Here is a 20893-nt window from a genome sequence, read left to right on the forward strand (position 1 = left end):
GAGCTTGAAAATCGTTTTCGAAAGTTTACTAATTTTGTGACAAGTTAGAATTGTAATCTTAGATTTTTTTTAATTTATTGCTCTTGCCTTTAAATTAAAAACCATGTTGATTTTCTATGAGTTTGGGATGTTTTTAAAACACATTAGAATCAGTTCTAAAAGTTTTTAATTTTTTATATTGAAAAACGTGTTTTAAAGGTTTGAGAAATTTCGAGTAAAATTTTGTGACTAGTTTTGATATCTTGCTAGTTTCTTATTTTTACTTGAATCGTTTTATGCATGTTGTTATTTCTTTTATTCTATGTTATTACCTTGATAATAAAACACAAATAAAAGCTTTAACAACCTTCTTAAAACGTTCCGTTACACTCGATTCTTTTTCGCACCTAAAAAGGACCAAGCTTTAATTTATTTATTTTTCTTTGAGCTGGAGTAAACCCGCATTAAAAGTGGTATAACTCTCTGCTCAGAAATCGAAATTTAATGATTCTTGAATCAAATTAAATCTCTGTCTGTCCTCTATCCAATGCCACCGGTTTCGGCTCAAAAGGACATTGGAGCCGCCAGATATGGCGATTTTACTCCGAGGTGCGCGGCTGTCTGAAACTCCAGTTTTTTAGAAATCCGGATTTTCAAACCCCACTACCATGAGCTATAGAACTCTAATGAGAAAATTTTCTTGAGCAAAAATGTTTTTCATATGATTATAAACATGATGTGTAAGATTAAAAGTTTTGATTTTTGAAAGATTAATTGAAATTGAATTTTTACAAAACTAGTTTGAATTTTGAAAAACCGTTTTCACTTTCAAACTTGAAAAATATTTTGTCATCCAAATCAAATAAATTTTCAAAATGTTTTCAAAACTATATCTATATCACATATGTTCAAAATCTATATGCTCTTGAAAATTTGAGTGGGAGGTCTCCTTGTAGACAAGCCGAAAATAAAAAGATGTGTAATCTCAAACTTTCAAGTGTTCGAGTGAGTTGAAGTTCACACTTCCCTCACGCACTTTCTCGAAATAGAAAATAGGAAAAGATCGAGTATGTACCTTGTGCCTTTATGCACTAATACTGCTCTGAACATGTCGATCTAGGATTCTCTTCTAGTTGTCCGCTCTGTCGCTCTCTAACTAGGAAATTTGTTTCCGAACTTAAAAGAGTCAATGAACCAACTCCAAAAACTAAGTGGGAGGGTTATACTTGTTGTTTTTAACCCACGATCCCCAACACTAATGAAAAGTTCAAGTGTCGCCGGACTAAGAGTCACCCTCGTGGCCCTCTCTTAAATGAGAGTACTCAAGGGCGCTTTGTTCTGATCATTGCTCAATGAGCTACGTCCGAGAGTGAGACGATGATGACAAGGCCTCCCCTTGGGGGATTGTTTTTCAAAGTTGATCTTTTGGACTAAGTGGTTGGTTGCACACTTAGGCTCAATCCCTAGTAATCCTCCCTCGAGGCCCTGCGAAAGGATGTGAGTGATCAAACCAATTTACAAGGTGGCTAGTCAAAATAGATGTATTGACATCTTGGCTTAGCATTAATGATGTGTCATTTACTTATAAAAGGAGATTTTTTGCGGCCTTCTCTTGAGGGAGTAAATTATCGTTTGGTTTATAACACCTTTGGATTTTATAAAAGTCTTAATAAAACTTAAATCCTAAACCAAAGACTAATCATAAACTTGTTTCAACTTATATAGGCAATATGTCTCTCAAACATCTCTCTATCTTTCTTTCCTCGATCAAACTCGAAAACGAAAACTACGTAGATTCGAAACGTAACCTCGACATAATACCTACCGTTAATAAGCACAAATGGGTACTCACCACCCCGTGTCCTCCTCTGACGAATGATGATTCAACTGAAGAGGACAATGACGCCTTAGCGGCCTGGCTTCGATCCGATGAGATTGTGAGGTGCTATATCTTGGCATCTATGAACAATGTGCTGAAAGAGCAACATCATGACATCGAGACTGCCGCTGACATGCTCACCAATCTCCATGAGATGTTTGGAGGGCAAAGGCGTCAAACAAGGCAACAAGCAGTCCGACAGTTTATGAACTGTCGCATGAAGGCTAGGACTCCTGTTGGAGACTTTATGATATTGATTATTAGTCATCTGAGTAAAATGGAAATCCTAGGATCTGAGATTGATGGGAAGAATGTCATAGATACGATCTTAGAAACTCTCCCCGCATCTCTTGATACCTCCAAGATGAACTACTCCATTAACAAGCTAGAGTACACTGTTACCAAGCTTATGGAGGAACTTCACACTGTTGTAGGTCTCACTAAGAAAAAGAGGAATCAAGGAGAGGCACATGCTACTGAGTAAAAAGCCTCCGCCTCTGGAACTGTGAAGAGACCTTACAAGGCTGATAAAAAGAACTGTCTCGCCTATCTCAAAGCAAAGGAACATAGTATTGTACTAGTTACCGAAGCATGCTTAGTAGCTGATAATGTATCATCGTGGATTATTGACTCCGTTGCTACTAACCATATTTTTTGTTCCTTGAATGGTTTCAAGAAAACCAAAAGCTTAGAGGAAGGCGAGTTCTGTTTCAAATGGGGTGATGGGAGCCTAGTGTCTGCAAAGGCTGTGGGATCCGTGACGCTGTCTTTTGAAGACCGCACTTTAAACTCGAATAATGTTTATTTTGTTCCTACCTTTGGGAAGAACTTAATATCCGTTGCTCGTCTTTCGAGCAAGATTATTATTTAAAGTTTATAAAGAATGGAATTCGTATTTCTTTTTCTAATTCTTTTGTCACTGATGCATGTATGAAGAATGGTCTTTTTTACATCTATCCCACTCAACCTTCTCTTTTAGACACCGAAATAGATAACGATCTAATTAGGGAGCCAAAGAGGATCAAACTTTCTGAATCCTCCGATCTAACAAAATCAACATACCTCTGGCACTTAAGACTTGGTCATATCAGTCTAGATAGGATTAAGAGACTTGAGAGGGATGGTCCACTCCAAGCCTCTGCAATAGGTTCACTACCTACTTGTGAATCCTGTATAGAAGGAAAAATGACTAAGCGACCTTTCTCCGATAAGGGTCGAAGAGCCACTGAGTTGCTGGAACTAATACATTCTGATGTATGTGGTCCGCTCAACCAACAGGCACGTGGAGGATACGAATACTTCGTTACCTTCACTGATGATTACTCAAGATATGGGTTTGTCTATTTGCTCAAACACAAATCCGAGACCTTTAACGTATTTAAGGTCTTTAGGGCTTTAGTGGAAAAGCAAACTGGCAAAGTGATCAAAACCCTTCGATCTGATCGAGGTGGTGAGTATATGTCTGGAGAGTTCGATGACTTTCATAAAGAAGAAGGTATCGCTTCTCAGCTTACCGCACCTGGCACACCTCAACAAAACGGAGTGTCAGAGAGAAGAAACCGAACTCTTATGGAGATGGTTAGATCGATGATGAGTTACTCATCACTCCCGCTTTCCTTTTGGGGATATGCCCTCGAAATAGCCGCTTACATTCTGAACCAAGTTCCGTCTAAAACGGTTCCTGGTACTCCTTATGAAAGATGGACTGGCCGTAAAGTAAGTTTGGGCCACATCCGAATTTGGGGTTGCCCTGCACATGTGCTAAGGCAAAAGACTAGCAAGTTGGCTAGTAGGTCAGAATTGTGCCTGTTTGTGGGATATCCAAAGGAAACCAAAGGTTTCATTTTCTATAGTCCCGAGGACGATAAGACTTTTGTTAGCACGAATGCTCGTTTCCTTGAGGAGGACTTCATGAAGGATGCGAAACCTAGAAGCAAAATTGTGCTTGAAGAAAAGTTGGGTGAGGAAGCTTCTACCTCATCTGTAAGAACTGTTCTTACCCCAACTGAAACACAACCTAACTCATCAGAATCTCGTCAAGTAGTACTTCGACGTAGTGGGAGGGCTACTCAAAAGCCTGACAGGTACATGTCTTATGGAGACTCTCTTGTAGCCGTCTCCGACATGGATGACCCTGTTTCCTATAGCCAAGCGATGGCTTGTTCTGAATCAAACCTTTGGCTTGACGCCATGAAAGTTGAAATGCACTCGATGTATGTCAACAAAGTCTGGAAACTTGTAGACCTTCCTGAAGGGATTAAACCCGTAGGGTGTAAGTGGATATACAAGAAGAAAAGGGGTCCTGATGGGAACGTCGAGACGTTCAAAGCACGACTTGTGGCGAAGGGTTATACCCAACAAGAAGGGATTGACTATGAAGAAACCTTTTCGCCAGTCGCGATGCTTAAATCCATCCGCATACTCCTATCTATAGCTGCAGCTCTCGACTATGAGATCTGGCAAATGGATGTCAAGACAGCCTTTCTGAATGGCAATCTTGACGAGCGCATTTACATGGCTCAACCAGACAGTTTCGTGGATAAAGGTCAAGAGACCAAGGTTTGTGAGTTGCTTAAATCCATTTATGGACTAAAGCAAGCATCTAGGTCATGGAATATTAGATTCGATGAAACTGTAAAGAGCTTTGGCTTTGAACAGTCAATAGATGAGCCTTGTGTGTACAAGTTAATACACGAAGGTAAAGTTGTGTTTCTGGTACTATATATCGATGATATACTATTCATTGGTAATGACGTGGGTAAGTTATCTGAGGTTAAGGTCTGGCTGGCAAAGCAATTCGATATGAAGGATCTAGGAGAAGCCGCGTACATTCTGGGGATCCAAATCTTTCGAGATAGGAAAAACCGGACCCTGTCGCACTCTCAAGCATCTTATATTGATAAGGTGATGGATCGCTTCTCGATGCAAGACTGCAAGAGGGGTCAAACACCCTTTAGGAATGGAGTTTCACTCTCTAAAGACCAGTCTCCCAAGACTGCACAAGAGATTGAAGACATGAGGAAGATTCCTTACGCCTCTGCCGTAGGAAGCCTCATGTATGCTATGCTTTGCACTAGACCTGATATATGTTTCGCCGTTGGCGTAGTTAGCCGTTTCCAATCCAACCCTGGACCCGAGCACTGGATTGCTGTTAAGCATGTTCTTAAGTATCTTCGAAGAACTAGGAACTTGATGCTTACATACTCAGGTACTGACCTGACTATGACGGGATATACCGACTCCGATTTTCAAGCGGATAAGGATTCCAGGAAATCCACATCAGGATCTGTGTTCATCCTTAATGGTGGAGCTGTTGTGTGGAGAAGTATTAAGCAATCTTGCATTGCTGACTCCACAATGGAAGCAGAATATGTGGCTGCTTGTGAAGCATCCAAAGAGGCTGTATGGCTTAGAAAATTCCTTAAGTATTTGGAAGTTGTTCCAAATGTCGACGGGCCCATGACCCTTTATTGTGATAATAGTGGGGCTGTCGCTAACTCAAAGGAACCTAGAAGCCATAAGCGATCTAAGGATATTGAGAGGAAATACCATTTGATTCGAGAGATCGCGCAACGCGGAGACGTGGAGGTGAAGTAGATCTCTGGCAGATCTATTCACCAAGGCCCTAGCGAACATGGTCTTCGACCAACTTCGAGAGGGATTAGGCATGTAGGACTACTCACATCTTCTTTGAGTCAAGTGGGAGTTTGTTGTCAATGGTGCCCACAAGAAGAGTAGTAGTGTCTATTTATGTACATTTGATGTCATATAGTCTTACGAAGACTCTTGCTTGTAATTGCTTATTCGTTAATAAAGTTGAAACGTTCATTCATTCTTTCTTTGTTTGAAGCTTTATGATAAAACCTTAGTCTTTTAGTCCATAAACAAACTTAACAACTTACGAAGAGACAAATGTAGATTTGCATGAACAAACTCTTCGTAGTTTGCTTAAAACGATATATTCACAATCTAAGGGTCAAAGTACTATTGACCTCAGTATGATTGTTAGAAGAATCTATGATGTCTGGTTATGAGGCATTGAGAGTTGGGGACTCTATAGTTCTTCTAGGTATCTTCCGAAGGTACTGAATTGACCAGTGCACTTCTAGAGACAATATAAGAACAAACCATTTAACCTCTTATGTCTCGAAGTCACTATGTATGAATTGCATCATGCTTACCTTAATCCTGAAATGAGACATGCCATTTCACACCTCAGTATTCTCATTTGAGAAAGTCAAAGTTCGGACTCACTATGTGATTCCGAACAAGGCCTATTGGTGAAGTACTAAGTTGTGAGTCTGTCATGAGTAACTTTGTGAAGTTCTCATAGATATGGAATTCATGTACAAGATTGCTGAAATGCAATGTATGTCACCTCATGCTTTGTTCCTTGGAGTGTGAATAAATGAACTGGCCAGTGTCCAAATTGAGTCATGACTCTTTTGGATGTAACAATGTGACTTGTTAGCTCCTCGTCAATACATTGTTTCTAACTTATTCACAAGCGACAAAGGAGTTGAGGAAATAACAGCTAGAAGGGTAAAATGGTAATTTAGTAAATCCCGACTAGCTGATGACATTCATGAAGGGTAAACATAGATAATATTCAGTGGATCCGCTCATCATAATTAGGTCGAATTCTTGAGTAGAAAACAAATTCATTTGAACCGAGAGATTTTCAGTGTCAGCTCTTTAGTGGAGTCAGTTGGCATTAAGCTAAACTTGGAAAAGGTTTGTGAACTTTTGAGTCCAAGTGTTTAGCTCAAGCTTTGTTCATTTGGGTCCATGAGGTCACTGTCACGAATCACATCGATAGGAATAGTTAAACTAGAAGCTAAGTCAAAACAAGAACGAGACAGTTTTACGAAAATTGTCAAAAGGGTATTTTTGTCTTTTTGGACATAGGACGAAAAGAATGTCAATAAATTTTTTTTTTTTTTTTTTGACATTGTCATATGATGACAAATGAAATAATTATTACTCAGCCATATTAGTGTAATTGGGCCTTGAGGATTAATTTCATTTCATAGAATTTTACTTGAAAATTCTTAATGGGCTTTTCTTATGTTGTCATGAACAAATGAAGAAACATCTAGAAGCTCCTTCTAGAAGCTCAAATTTCGTCCAACCCAAGGAAAATAAGGCTGAATTTCGTTCATGCCATAGTGGGAAAGAGAGTTTAAATTGTGCATTGATGTATGAAGATACTTGCCAAAAGAAAAAGGGGAAACAAATTTCCTTAAGAAGGAAAGTGCATTTTCGGCCAACTAAGAGGAAATCAAATGAGGAAACAAATCCTAAGCCTTCATGAGGCATGTTGGACGTGCAAGGCAATAGGAAAAAAGGAAACTACCTTTTGAAGGTAATCCTCCTCCTATAAATAGGAGCCTCATTCCTCACATTTCATCGATTCCAAGTTTTAGAGATTGAGAGACTGTCTCTCTAGAACTTGGCCGAAATCCTCTCTCTCTCTCTCTAGTTATTTTCGATTTTGTTTTGGCACCTAGGTCCTCACTTGACCTAGGGTTTAGCTCTGCGACTTTGAGACTCGTTCTTAAGTCGTAGTGTTTAAAAGTGCCCACTCAATGATTCCTTCTTTTCGAGTGATTTAGTGATAGAAACTTTCGTGGTTGCTCGAGGTGCCGAGGAAAGGAAGAGAGACGTGCTGCGAGGGGAGACGAGCGTTGCAAACTTTTGTTGGAATCGATCTAGGGTTTAAGAAAAAGTTTAACGCTTCGTTAAGCGGCGGAATTTTAAAAATTTTCTTTTTAAGTAAAACTAGTTTTTACTAACCTAGACAAGAGCATGTACATGTAAATAAAAACTAATATGAGCTATTAAAGTTACTAACCTTTCTTGAAGCTTGAACCTTGTAGAAGCTTTTGGAAAGTTGCAACACTCGTCTCCCCTCGCAGCACGTCTCTCTTTCTTTCCTCGGCACCTCGAGCAACCACGAAAGTTTCTATCACTAAATCACTCGAAAAGAAGGAATCAGTGAGTGGGCACTTTTAAACACTACGACTTGAGAACGAGTCTCGAAGTCGCAGAGCTAAACACTAGGTCGAGTGAGGACCTAGGTGCCAAGACAAGAAATAATCGAAAATAAACTAGAGAGAGAGAGAGAGGATTTTCGGCCAAAGTTCTAGAGAGAGAGTCTCTCAAATCTCTTAAACTTGGATGAATTGAAAATGAGAAGAATGAGGCTCCTATTTATAGGAGAGGTCTCACCTTCAATAAGGTAGTTTCCTCTTCTATAAAATGAGCCAATTTCCTCTTTCTTTTCCTTGAGAAGCTCGGCAAAAATAGACTTCATTAAGTCTTGGAATAGTTTCCTATTTTGTTCCATGCCTTGCCTTGTCTCTCTCTTGGCCGAATTCCATATAGCATCCTCATGCAAATTTGTTTCCTCTTTTTCTTTTGGCAAGTATCTTGATACATTTATGCACAAAATATTCTCTCTTGGTTGGGTATGTTGGGCGCCTATATCCTTCTAGAATGGGCTTCTAGAAGCTTTTCCATTTGTTCATGACAACATGAAAAAGGCCCAATAAGAATTTTCAATAAAATTCTTATGAAATGAAATTAATTCACAAGGCCCAATGATCAAGTCATGGCCGAGTGAAACATGTCATAAAATGACCTTGTCAAAAATTTATTGACATTCATTTCATCGTTTGTCTCAAAAGACAAAAATACCCTTTTCACTATTTTCGTTCTTGTTTTGACTTAGCTTCCAGTTTAACTATTCCTATCGATGTGATTCGTGACAGTGACCTCATGGACCCAAATGAACAAAGCTTTAGCTAAACACTTGGACTCAAAAGTTCACAAACCTTTTCCAAGTTTAGCTTAATGCCAACTGACTCCACTAAAGAGCTGACACTGAAAATCTCTCGGTTCAAATGAATTTATTTTCTACTCAAGAATTCGACCTAATTATGATGAGCGGATCCACTGAATATTATATATGTTTACCCTTCATGAATGTCATCAGCTAGTCGGGATTTACTAAATTACCATTTTACCCTTCTAGCTGTTATTTCCTCAACTCCATTGTCGCTTGTGAATAAGTTAGAGACAATGTATTGACGAGGAGCTAACAAGTCACATTGTTTCATCCAAAAGAGTCAGGACTCAATTTGGACACTGGCCAGTTCATTTATTCACACTCCAAGGAACAAAGCATGAGGTGACATACATTGCATTTCAGCAATCTTGTACATGAATTCCATATCTATGAGAACTTCACAAAGTTACTCATGACAGACTCACAACTTAGTACTTCACCAATAGGCCTTGTTCGGAATCACATAGTGAGTCCGAACTTTGACTTTCTCAAATGAGAATACTAAGGTGTGAAATGGCATGTCTCATTTTAGGATTAAGGTAAGCATGATGCAATTCATACATAGTGACTTCGAGACATAAGAGGTTAAATGGTTTGTTCTTATATTGTCCCTAGAAGTGCACTGGTCAATTCAGTATCTTCGGAAGATACCTAGAAGAACTATAGAGTCCCAAACTCTCAATGCCTCATAACCAGACATCATAGATTCTTCTAACAATCATACTGAGGTCAATAGTCCTTTGACCCTAAGATTGCGAATATATCGTTTTAAGCAAACTATGAAGAGTTTGTTCATGCAAATCTACATTTGTCTCTTCGTAAGTTGTTAAGTTTGTTTATGGACTAAAAGACTATGGTTTTATCATAAAGCTTCAGACAAGGAAGATTGAATGAACGTTTCAACTTTATTAATGAATGAATAGGCAATTACAAGCAAGAGTCTTCATGAGACTTTATTACATCAAATGTTCAAAATAAAGACTACAACTCTTCTTGTGGGCACCATTGACAACAACTTTCCACAAGCTTCTTCAAAGTTCAAGCTTCAAGAAAGGTTAGTAAACTTCTAGCTCATATTGGTTTTTAATTACATGTACTTGCACTTGTCTAGGTTAGTAAAAACTGTTTTACTTGTAAAAGAAAATTTTTAAAATTCCGCCGCTTACCGAAGCGTTAATTATTTTCTCAAAGCCTAGATCGATTCCAACAATACATTCATCTCAAATATCCTCATCTTTAAAACATTCAAAATCTAATATATACATCTTCAAAAAAACTAGCTAATCGTCACAGTTAATAAATGTTTGTACATAAGTTACCCATTCTTCCCTAACTCTCTCTAAATCCTCTTTTGTATAGGATTTCTTATTTTCTAATTTTCCTACACCTCCTACGACTATATCACGCATATAAGAAATGACAAAATACCCGCATTCCGTGTTTCCCGTTTGTCTCGGAGCGTCCCAAGTCTTGATGTACGTTGATTGCCCGTTACTATTGGCGTTTTGATGCTCGAGCTTGAAATCAACAAGAACCCTATATAACACGGAGATTATAAGAGAAAAAACATCTAGAACGGTTTATAATAAAAATTATTTAAGAAATCAAAATATTACCTTTTTATCAATCGATTTAAATCCGTTGGGATTTTATTTCTCAACGGGTCAAAGAACATAGCACTATTTCTCCAAAGGTCGAGGACAACGAGCATCCAATGCGCACCTTTGTTATACGGCATCAAAACTAGTTCACCAAATTTGCAATGTCGTACCACGTTTCCAACGTCCTTGACTCGTTTTGACAAATAAGCCTCCTCGTCGTCATTTTGTATATACGAACTTAAGCTCGGATTTATAAAACAAAAATTTCGAGTCTTCTTCGCCTTTTCTAGCCTCGATCGTAGATAGCTATGACAAACAAATATTTAGTTGATCAAAACACTAAATATTGAATATTGATATTAAAAAACGCATATAAAGAAAACTCTTACTCCATATAAACCGTTATGCTCCCCGCGCCAATTTCCAAGTATTGCAAAAAATCGGAAATGTCTTCAAATGACACCGGAATCGGGATAGCCGCGAGACTTGGACTAACATTGACCATAATCACATCCCCTTCCGGTAACATTACTTTGTTGGCATGTTGAGCGAGCAATCGATACTTTGGATTAATCACCTTGTACGGAATCTTCTTAGCATCATCGATGCTAGCTTCACTCTCAAAACCGAGCTTTGAGAGTTGTTTGACAACCGGACCGCGACTCTCTATTCCCGAGTCCATTTCCATGAGTCTCTTCGGCCACGAGACAAACCCGCCTATAGCATCTTCAACGGTTTGAGCTTCTTCGGTGGGAATTGGCAATTTTGCTTTTTTAATCAAAACCCCCAAAACGGCCACGCGTAAATTTCCTTCCTCCAAAGGTGAGAAATGAACTACGCCTCCATTCATGTACGCTCGCCCATTTGCAACATGAATTGTGCCTCCGAACTCGGTGTCATCAATGAAAAGAAGACACTCGACGCTTTCATCCGAACTCGGTGTCACCGGCGTGGTTGGATTCAAAGAGCAACTAGCACGAACACTATTTGGTTTTTCCACAACAATAGGATCGATCTTCGGACGATCATCAACAATGATAGGATCGATCTTCGGACGATCATCAACATCGTCGTGTTCTAAGCGAATCAAGAATTTTATCAATAACTTAATACCAAAACATTTATCTTTAATAAATAGATAAAAAAAAATTGAACATACCTAAAGAGACCGCTTCATTGACGTGTTCTTCAACATTTGCCATCTCTTTATCATCAACAACCTTCGCGTTGAGATTCTCTTTCACTTGCTTGACACTAGGCGACTCGACATTAATGCTACCATTTCCACCGAATGTCTTCATCACCAAAGACTTTAACTCGCTCATTTCCCGACGCATCTTCATTACTTCTTCGTTGGGCGTTGGAGGAACAAAGTACTTAAAACGCGACGTGTGTTTGGATTGACCGCAAACTCGCGACGTTCCAAAAGCTTCTTGCAAAACACTCTTTCCCGATTCCGGCAACCATGTCCCCTGCGATGCTTGTTGTGATAACGTTTTCTACACATAAAATTATTTGAAAATAAAATTACAAGGTTAATTGTTATAACAAAGGTAAAGAACTTACGATTTTTTCTACCATCAATTTGTCTTTCTCATCCTTGTAGTTATCTACGTCTTTCATTCGCGAGTCAATCCAAAGTTCCTCTTTCGTAGGCCATTCCCCCGTTTCGTCATGCTAGTAAGAAGTAATTATATAATAAATTAAAAAATAATTGCAACATTTGAAATAACTAAAAGAAAAAAATGAATCTAACCTTTTCTTGATCAAGCTTTCGATATCCATTTCGGCCCGTTCGAGATTTGTACACACTTTTTTCGATATTTGATTTCCCATGTTCCGATGTTTGTTTGAACATTTCGGTTCGTCTATACTCAACAAATGCTATCCAATCTTCTTCGGTGATACTTGTATAGTATTTCAAAATACAAGCCGGTCTCTTTAAGGCGATTGGTTCGTTGATTATGTCTTTGAGTAGATCATTGTATATCTCATGACGAAATAACCTTGCGGCTTCTCCGACTCTCATAAGGCAATCGTGTTTTTGTTCGATAGGAATCGTAAATCCTTCTTGCATTTCGTTCCAAATCCGTTCTTTAATTTGGGCGTTGTCTTTACATCTCCAATCACGCATCGAAAGTGGAACGTGTTCTCTTGCTAACACGCCAAAGTAACTCGACAACTCATCACCCTCTTTACCGATTGGTTGCCCTTTATCATCAAATTGTACCGGGATTTTTTTACCAAGTGTTTTAGCCTTATTAACCCGACCCATAAGAGTGTTTCTTCGTTTTCCTTGTTCATCGGAGTTAAGCGCTAGTTGTCTTCTAATTTTTCTTTTACCACTACCGCTAGAAGTAGTAGTAGTGGACGACATTGAATCTAATAAACAAAATTCAAATCATAATTTCAATTTTCAACTCAAATGTTATCAAAATTTCAACTCAAATATAACAAAAATCAAATATAAACTCAACTCCAATCACAATATAAACTCAAATCCAATCCGATTCTAAACAAAAACACAATTTCAATCCCAATTCAATCTATTATCAAATATATTTCTCAAATCAAATCAATATCAAACTTCAATTCAATAAACTCAAATCCAATACAATATCTCCTAATTTCAAATCAATATCGAATTCACACTAAATAAGTTCATGTAAAAATGTTCAAAAACATTACCCGGAGTTGGACGAGCACAAGGGCGGCGAAGAGAAGGTGGTGAGGCGAGGTGAGGGCGCGCGGCGAGGTGAGGGCGCGCGGCGAGGGTGGGGACGAGCAAGGTGAGGGCGTGCAGCGAGGGAGGGCGGCGTGGGCGCACGGCGAGGTGAGGGAGGGGGCTCAGCGAGAGGGCGGCGTGGGCGCGGCGCACGGCGAGGAGAGGGAGTTGAGGGTCGGAGAGAACGCGCGGGAGGGCGGGCGCGGTAGTTCAGCGAAGTGAGGGACGGAGAGAGAGAGAGGGGCCGAGAGAGAGAGAGAGAGTGGCGGAGAGAGAGAGGGACGGGCGGCAAGAGAGTGACGGAGAGAGAGAGGGACGGGCGGAGAGAGAGAAGGACGAGAGAGATAGTAGTGGAGATGAGAAGAAATGAGAATGAGAAATGAGAGGGAAAAAAACGCTAAGTATAGATATGAATGGGCGCGGGTAGTTAAAAAAATTTGAAAATTTCAGATTTTTTAACGCTCCTACAACGCTTATTCTAAGCGTTGTAGGATCTCGCCGCGGCGAAGTGTATTTCTCGCCACGGCGAGACCCTTCTACAACGCTTAGAATAAGCGTTGTAGGATCCTCGCCGCGGCGAAACCAAATTCTCGCTGCGGCGAGAGTTACCCAGAAACGTCTCGTCGCGGCGAAAATGTGGCATCGCCGCGGCGAGGTAACCCTAGATGTCCTCGCCGCGGCAATATACAATTTCCGCCGCGGCGAGACCTTTCTACAACGCTTAAGTAAGCGTTGTAGAAGCCTCGCCGCGGCGAAGGCTAATTCCCGCCGCGGCGAGGAATACATTCGCCGCGGCGGGAATTGTATGATGCCGCGGCGAGAGTATATGTCTGGAACATGGTGCTCTCGGTAAGTTTTTCGCCGCGGCGACGACTTGTTCCTGCCGCGGCGCAGGACTCCTGCCGCGGCGGGATTTGTACCTCGCCGCGGCGAACACATATTTTTGCCGCGGCGAGGACATTCTACAACGCTTATGGAAAGCGTTGTAGAATGTCTCGCCGCGGCGAAGTAGAAAGTTCGCCGCGGCGAGTGACACGAGACTGGTGATATAAATTCTCATTTCTGGTCTTTTTCACTTTGAACTCTCTCATAACCTCACTCGAAAAAATTAGGGTAACCTCATTCTAGAGCGTCCTCGTTTACTAGTCTCATCTACACATTCAAATCTTGTAAGTTCTTCTTTAACTTGTTCTAATTGTTTTTCTCTTGATAGTTTACTAATTAGAATTTGGAATTTTTTGTATAATTAGGGTTTTTCTATGAATATGAGAAAGTGGATGTGGGAGAATAGATTGAATGAGATATATCAAAAAGGTGTAGATGAGTTTTGTGATTTTGCTAGAGAGAACATGGTAGATTTGAAATCTATTTGTTGTCCTTGTATTAAATGTGGAAATCATAGACATTTTTCGATTGATGTCGTTCGGACCCATTTGTTTGCATATGGAATAATGACCTCGTATCAAAGATGGTTCTACCATGGTGAGGTTTTTCGTTCTACGGCAAATGAGGATGATGTTGAAGATGATATTGATGATATGTGCGGCATGATGAATGATTTGGAGGACGATTTTGTTGAGCGACCGGAGTTGTTTGAGTCCATAATGAATGATGCGGAGACACCATTATATGAAGGGTGTACAAGCTATTCGAAGTTGTCATTTTTAGTTACATTATTTCATTTGAAGGCGTCGGGGGGTTGGACTAACACTAGTTTTACTCTATTGTTGGAAACACTGAAAGAAGCATTTCCGAAAGACAATAAAGTACCTTGAAGTATGTATGAAGCAAGGAAGACTTTGGGTACATTAGGCATGAAGTACGAGAAATTCCATGCGTGCCCAAATGATTGTGTTTTATATAGACACGAGTATGAAGATCTAGATGAATGTCCGACGTGCAAAGAGTCACGGTGGAAGAAGGGTAAAATTCCATGTAACGGGGTTAAAGGAGTTCCAGTTAAGGTACGTACATTTTCATCACTTGATTAGGAAATACATGTAGCTCATATTCATTATTTATTACTGATTTTCGTTAAATATATTTCAGTCGTTATGGTACATTCCTCCAATGCCGCGCTTTCGTCGAATGTTTAATAGTGTCAAACACGCGAAGAACATGGTTTGGCACTCCGAAAAGCGTATCGATGATGGTATGTTGAGACATCCTGCTGATGCTGCACAGTGGAAATCATTCGATTTAGAGTATAAGGATTTCAGTGTTGATACTCGAAATTTGCGCCTTGGTCTAGCTTCTGATGGAATGAACCCGTTCAGCATGATGAGCAGTAAATACAGTGTTTGGCCGGTTATACTTGTGAACTACAATCTCCCTCCAAAGCTATGTATGAAGAGAAAGTTCTTGATGTTAACGCTTTTGATTTCAGGACCGAATCAACCAGGAAATGATATTGATGTCTACTTGGCACCGTTGGTCGATGATTTGAAGATGTTATGGGAGAAAGGGATGGAAGTTAAAGACGCTTACCGTGGAGATTCGTTCAACTTAAGGGCAATGTTAATGTGGACTATTAACGATTTTCCGGCCTATGGAAACTCGTCAGGATACTCTGTGAAATGCTCGATTGGTTGTCCGATTTGCATGAAAGACACATCTTCCATCCGTTTGAAGCATGGTAAGAAAACTTTTTTTCTGGGTCATAGAAGATTCTTACCAAGAGATCACTCGTATAGAAGATTGAAACAAGCGTTTGATGGAAATTCAGAAGAACGACCCCCTCCTAGAATTTTGTCTGGTGAAGATGTCTATGAGATGGTTAAAAACGTCAATGAAGTGCTTGGGAAAAGAAAGCGGAGTGCTAGTACTAAAGAATCGTTCAAAGAGAATCCTTGGAAGAAGAAATCGATTTTCTACGACCTTCTTTATTGGAAGACACACTACGTCCGGCATTGTCTGGATGTTATGCACATCGAGAAAAATGTTTGCGAATCGCTTATTGGTACACTTCTTGATGATCCAAATAAATCGAAAGACGGAATACAATCTCGATTGGATCTCAAAGAGATGAATATAAGAAGCATTTTGCATCTCGAGGAGGGGGGTGGGAAAAAAACAAAATTACCACCGGCAAAGTACACTCTAGATCGAAAGGAGAAAAAGAAATTGTGTAACTGGTTTGCTTCTATTAAAGTCCCCGAAGGTCATTCGTCAAACTATAAGAGGTTCGTGTCTTTGAAAGATTTGAGACTTACTGGAATGAAGACGCACGACTGTCATGTGCTGCTACAACAAATGTTGCCTCTTGCTTTACGAGGAATTGTGCCAAAAGATGTGAGGTTTGAAAAGCTACGTGAAGAACTACAATAGGCCGGAAGGGAGCATAGTTGAAAATTACATACCAGAAGAGTCGGTTGAGTTTTGTTCTGAGTATATAGCTAAAACAGACGAAATTGGGTTACCCAAGAATACCAATTTTGATTCAAAAGCTCTATCTAAAGGTATTTTTTTAACACTTTATTTGTTTATTTAAATTATATATGAACATTATTTTTAAGTATTTGTTTCATTATATATAGGTACTTATTCGATCGTCAACCGAAAAGAATGGGAGCAAGCAAGTCTCCATGTGCTACACAACGTTTCCGAGGTCAAGCCATTTGTGGATATTCATTTGAATGAGTTGAGAGTGAATAATCCAAAGAAGGGTAGAAATGAAAAATGGTTGCAAGAAGAGCACAACCGTTTGTTTCAGAACTGGCTTGGAAAACGCATATTTATAGAGGCAGGACATTCATCTACGTTGAGTAAACTATCTGGCGGGCCGTCCTCAATGGTTACAAGGTACACTGCTTGGTCTGTTAATGGTTTTACATTTTACACAAGGGAACGAGACAACAAGCATCCCGTACAAAATAGCGGTGTTACATTGTTTGCTGAAGCTTTACATGTTTCGTCGGCAAAAGATAAGAATCCAAAACATGCTTTTATGAAGTATTACGGATACATTGAAGATATTTGGGAACTTGATTATTGCGGGTTGCGAGTCGCATTATTCAAGTGCAAATGGGCAGACAATAATCACGTTAAAGTTGATAATGAAGGAGTTACAATTGTCGACTTTGGACGGATTGGCTACGAGAATGATTCATTTATTTTGGCTTCGCAAGCAAGTCAAGTGTTTTATGTTTCAGATCCAGCTAATCCTGAGTTATCGTTAGTGGTTCATATGAAAGCGAGAAACGGTAACGAAGAAGAAGACGAAGACATGTCTAGCATTCCTCCGTTCACATCAGGATTACCGCCAATTGATCAAGAGGTGGATGGTTTTAATGATGACGATGTTTCACATCTACTTCGTAAGGATATAGATCCTATTTTTGTTTGATATTGAACATTTAGATAATGTATTTTCATTTTGGATTTTATGTTATTCTCATGTGGACAACGTTATTTTCATTCAAAATTTCTCTATACAATGTCATTTACATTTCTCCAACATCGCCGCGGCTGAGTACATCTCTCGCGGTGGCAGGATAATCTCGCCGCGGCGAAATACAAATCCTGCCGCGGCGAGGGACCTTCTACAACGCTTTAACAAGCGTTGTAGAAACCTCGCCGCGGCAACGTATATTCCATGCCGCGGCGAGGTCATTACGCCGCGGCTGGAATATCACCACGCCGCGGCGAGACAAGTTCTTAAAAAAACACAGACTCTCGGTATAAAAATATCAAACTCTCGCCGCGGCGAGATACAAATCCTGCCGCGGCGAGGACCCTTCTACAACGCTTAAAAAAGTGTTGTAGAAACCTCGCCGCGGCAACGTATATTCCATGCCGCGGCGAGGTCATTACGCCGCGGCTGGAATATCACCTCGCCGCGGCGAGACAAGTTCTTAAAATACACAGACTCTCGGTATAAAAAAATCAAACTCTCGCCGCGGCGAAATACAAATCCTGCCGCGGCGAAGACCCTTCTACAACGCTTCGTAAAGCGTTGTAGAAACCTCGCCGCGGCGACGTAGAGTCCATGCCGCGGCGAGGTCATTACGCCGCGGCGGGAATATCAACTCGCCGCGGCGAGGATATGTTCCCAAATATGAAGGCTCTCGGTAAGTTTCTCGCCGCGGCTATGTTGTATTTGCGCCGCGGCGACACGTTTTCGCCGCAGCGAGAAGACTACGCCGCCGCGGCGAGATTCTGTTTTCAAAAACGCATGCTCTCGGTAAGTTTCTCGCCGCGGCGACGTGTAAGTTTCGCTGCGGCGAAGACTTTCTACAACGCTTTGGAAAGCGTTGTAGAATTTCTCGCCGTGGCGAGGTAGAAAACACGCCGCGGCGAGAGTTATACGCCGCGGCGAAATTTCTAAGTCGCCGCGGCGAGATTAGAATAGAATCACCTCACCCTACTCATTTTTACTTTCTTTCCCATTTTAAACTTGGTTTTCAACAGAAAAATTATCATTCAAATAAAAAACCATCACACATTCAGATTTCACAATTTTTAAATATTAATCAAGTCTCAAACACACATTAACTAAAACACGAGTCTTAAACATAAACAAACCATGCGAGTCTTAATTTAAATTTAAAATGAAGCTTAAACAAACCAAACGAGTCTTGAATTTAAAATTTAAAGTTGGTGTTGTTGGTTTAGTCGTCATTCGGTGGTGGTGGTGGTGGTGAGTGCGCCGGATATTGAGGAGGTGCCATATGCGGTGGCCACTGTGGTGGTGGGTACGGATAATCGGAGTATTGAGGATATGGAGGAAATAACACCTGGTTCTCTTGGTTGATGTCCCACCGAGAGTAGAGATCGTTCAGTTGGTTGATGTGAGAGGCGCCATACTCCACTTGTTGGTGCATGTACTGTTGCGTGTGTTGGAACCCGCCGACGAGATAGTTGGAGCATTGAGCTATGTAGTCGATGGTGGCGGGGTCGACTACCGGAGGTGCTGGTAAGAACAATCGAGGCTCGTTGACTGGTGGTCCCTCTTCCCCTTCCTCCTCCTCATCCTCCGCTTCCTCCTCTTGTGGTTCCTCCCTAATCTTGTAGCGATCGATGATGTTATTCGTAATAGGCCCCATAGGACCCTTGATCGTATCCCTTTTCGAGCGTCCTACCCCCGCATTTGTACAAAGGCCGGTAATGATCGACGGATATGGCAAACCGTGGCGTTCATTAGTATAGTCTAGACTCTTCATCCAATTGTAGATGAATCGACCGACGTTGATAGAATGACCTTTTATGATGCAGAACAACACCTGGATACGGCCCTCGTCAAGAGTGGTGAAGTGCTTGATCGGATAGAGGCGAGCGCAAACAAAGTAAATCCAAGCTTTAGCAATCCTGGTGAGTTGGTCACGCTTGAGTACCCTTTTCCCTTTTTCAAGGACCCAATCCTCTCCTGGAATGCACAGCAACCTCGCCATCTCCTCGTGGCTGCAAGTTCTCAACCATTCCCGATAGCCTTCATTCTCGAAAGGCACATCTGGGGTCCCAAGCAAATCGTTGATCGCTTCGATGCTCACATCGACCTTTTTACCTCGGACCGTCACAACATCTCCATTGTGATCCGGTAAGTTTGCGTAGAATTCGTACACGAAGTTTAAGTTCGTCTCGAACTCGGGAACGGCACAATACTTCACCCATTCATGACCAAGAATACTGTTGCGGATTGACACTCCTATCTCGGTGTTAGAGCTCACATTGAATCCCCGCTCAGGGATCACACTGCGCGACGAGATTTTGTCGTAACGATCCTCCGCGGCCTTGCTGGTGAAGATATTCGTGTTATAATCTGCTTCAGGGGACGATTGACGAGCTCGCTTACTTTTACTTTTACTAGGACCTTTGGAAGTGCTCGGAGCCGTGGCGCCCGCCGGATTTTTTGTTCGAACCATTTTTCACCTTCACAAAGCATAATCATAAAAAATTCAATCTCGACATCTACAATCAACATAACCATTTTAAATACTAACAATGTCACAACAATCACAAATTCTATATCAATTCCAACTTCATTTAAACATAACAATATCAAATTCATAAACAATTCCATTCTAACACAAATTCTAACTCAAATTCATTCTAACACAAATTCTAACTCTAATTCATTCTAACACAAATTCTAACGTCTCAAATTCATTCTAACACAAATTCTAACTCAAATTCATTCTAACACAAATTCTAACTCAAATTCATTCATAATAAAATAACAAACCCTAATTTTGTTAAATCAATAACCACCTTAAATCAATAACCCTAATTTTGTTAAATCAATAACCACAACATGCAACTCGGGGAAATAACATGAAATCCATATTCAAAAACACGAAATCCATATTCAACAACACGAAATTAAATCAATAACCACCTTAAAAACTTAGAAAATCATACCTTTAAAAAGAGAGTGAGAGGCGGTGAGAGAGAGAGAGGCGCGAGAGAGTTGGGCGGCGAGGACGTGGCGAGCGAGAATGGCGGCGAGGATGTGGTGAGCGAGAATGGCGGCGAGGACAAGGCGACGGCGAGAAATCGGGGCGGCGAGGACGTGGCGAGGGATTTTGGAAGAGAAAATGAAGACAGAGTCGGCCGAAATAGTTTGTCTCGCGTTTGTATTTTGAGGAAAATGAGAAAAAAAACTGAAAACTGGTTTATATAGTGAAAACCTAAAAACCTCGCCGCGGCGAGAATATGTCTTCGCCGCGGCGAGAAGATCCTACAACGGATTTTCTAACCGTTGTAGGATCATCTCGCCGCGGCGGGAGTCCTACATTGCCGCGGCGAGGCAGTTTCATAGAAAACTGCTAGGCCACGGTATCCTTCTCGCCGCGGCGGAGTATATTTCCAGCCGCGGCGACATAATCTCGCCGCGGCGAGGGAGGACCATCGCCGCGGCGACT

The 20893-nt window shown here is 40.8% G+C and overlaps 1 protein-coding gene across 1 annotated transcript in view; it reads right to left on the reverse strand.

Moving 5' to 3' along the window:
- Nucleotides 1-20448, reverse strand: part of LOC149393513 (uncharacterized) — a 65953-nt gene extending 45505 nt beyond the window's left edge. Inside the window, exons 1-2 of the mRNA XM_089618056.1 lie at nt 20391-20448; nt 18840-19901 (exon numbers count right to left, since the gene is read on the reverse strand). Coding sequence (XP_089474182.1) covers nt 18840-19894 — 1055 coding nt within the window. The 5' untranslated portion in view covers nt 19895-19901; nt 20391-20448. The remainder of the gene's footprint in view (nt 1-18839; nt 19902-20390) is intronic.
- Between the last annotated feature and the right edge of the window lie 445 nt (nt 20449-20893).

Source organism: Urtica dioica, chromosome 6 (genome assembly GCF_054948205.1).
Source record: "Urtica dioica subsp. dioica isolate 48M chromosome 6, U.dioica_male_clone48M_v1_H2, whole genome shotgun sequence".
Lineage (NCBI taxonomy): Eukaryota > Viridiplantae > Streptophyta > Magnoliopsida > Rosales > Urticaceae > Urtica > Urtica dioica.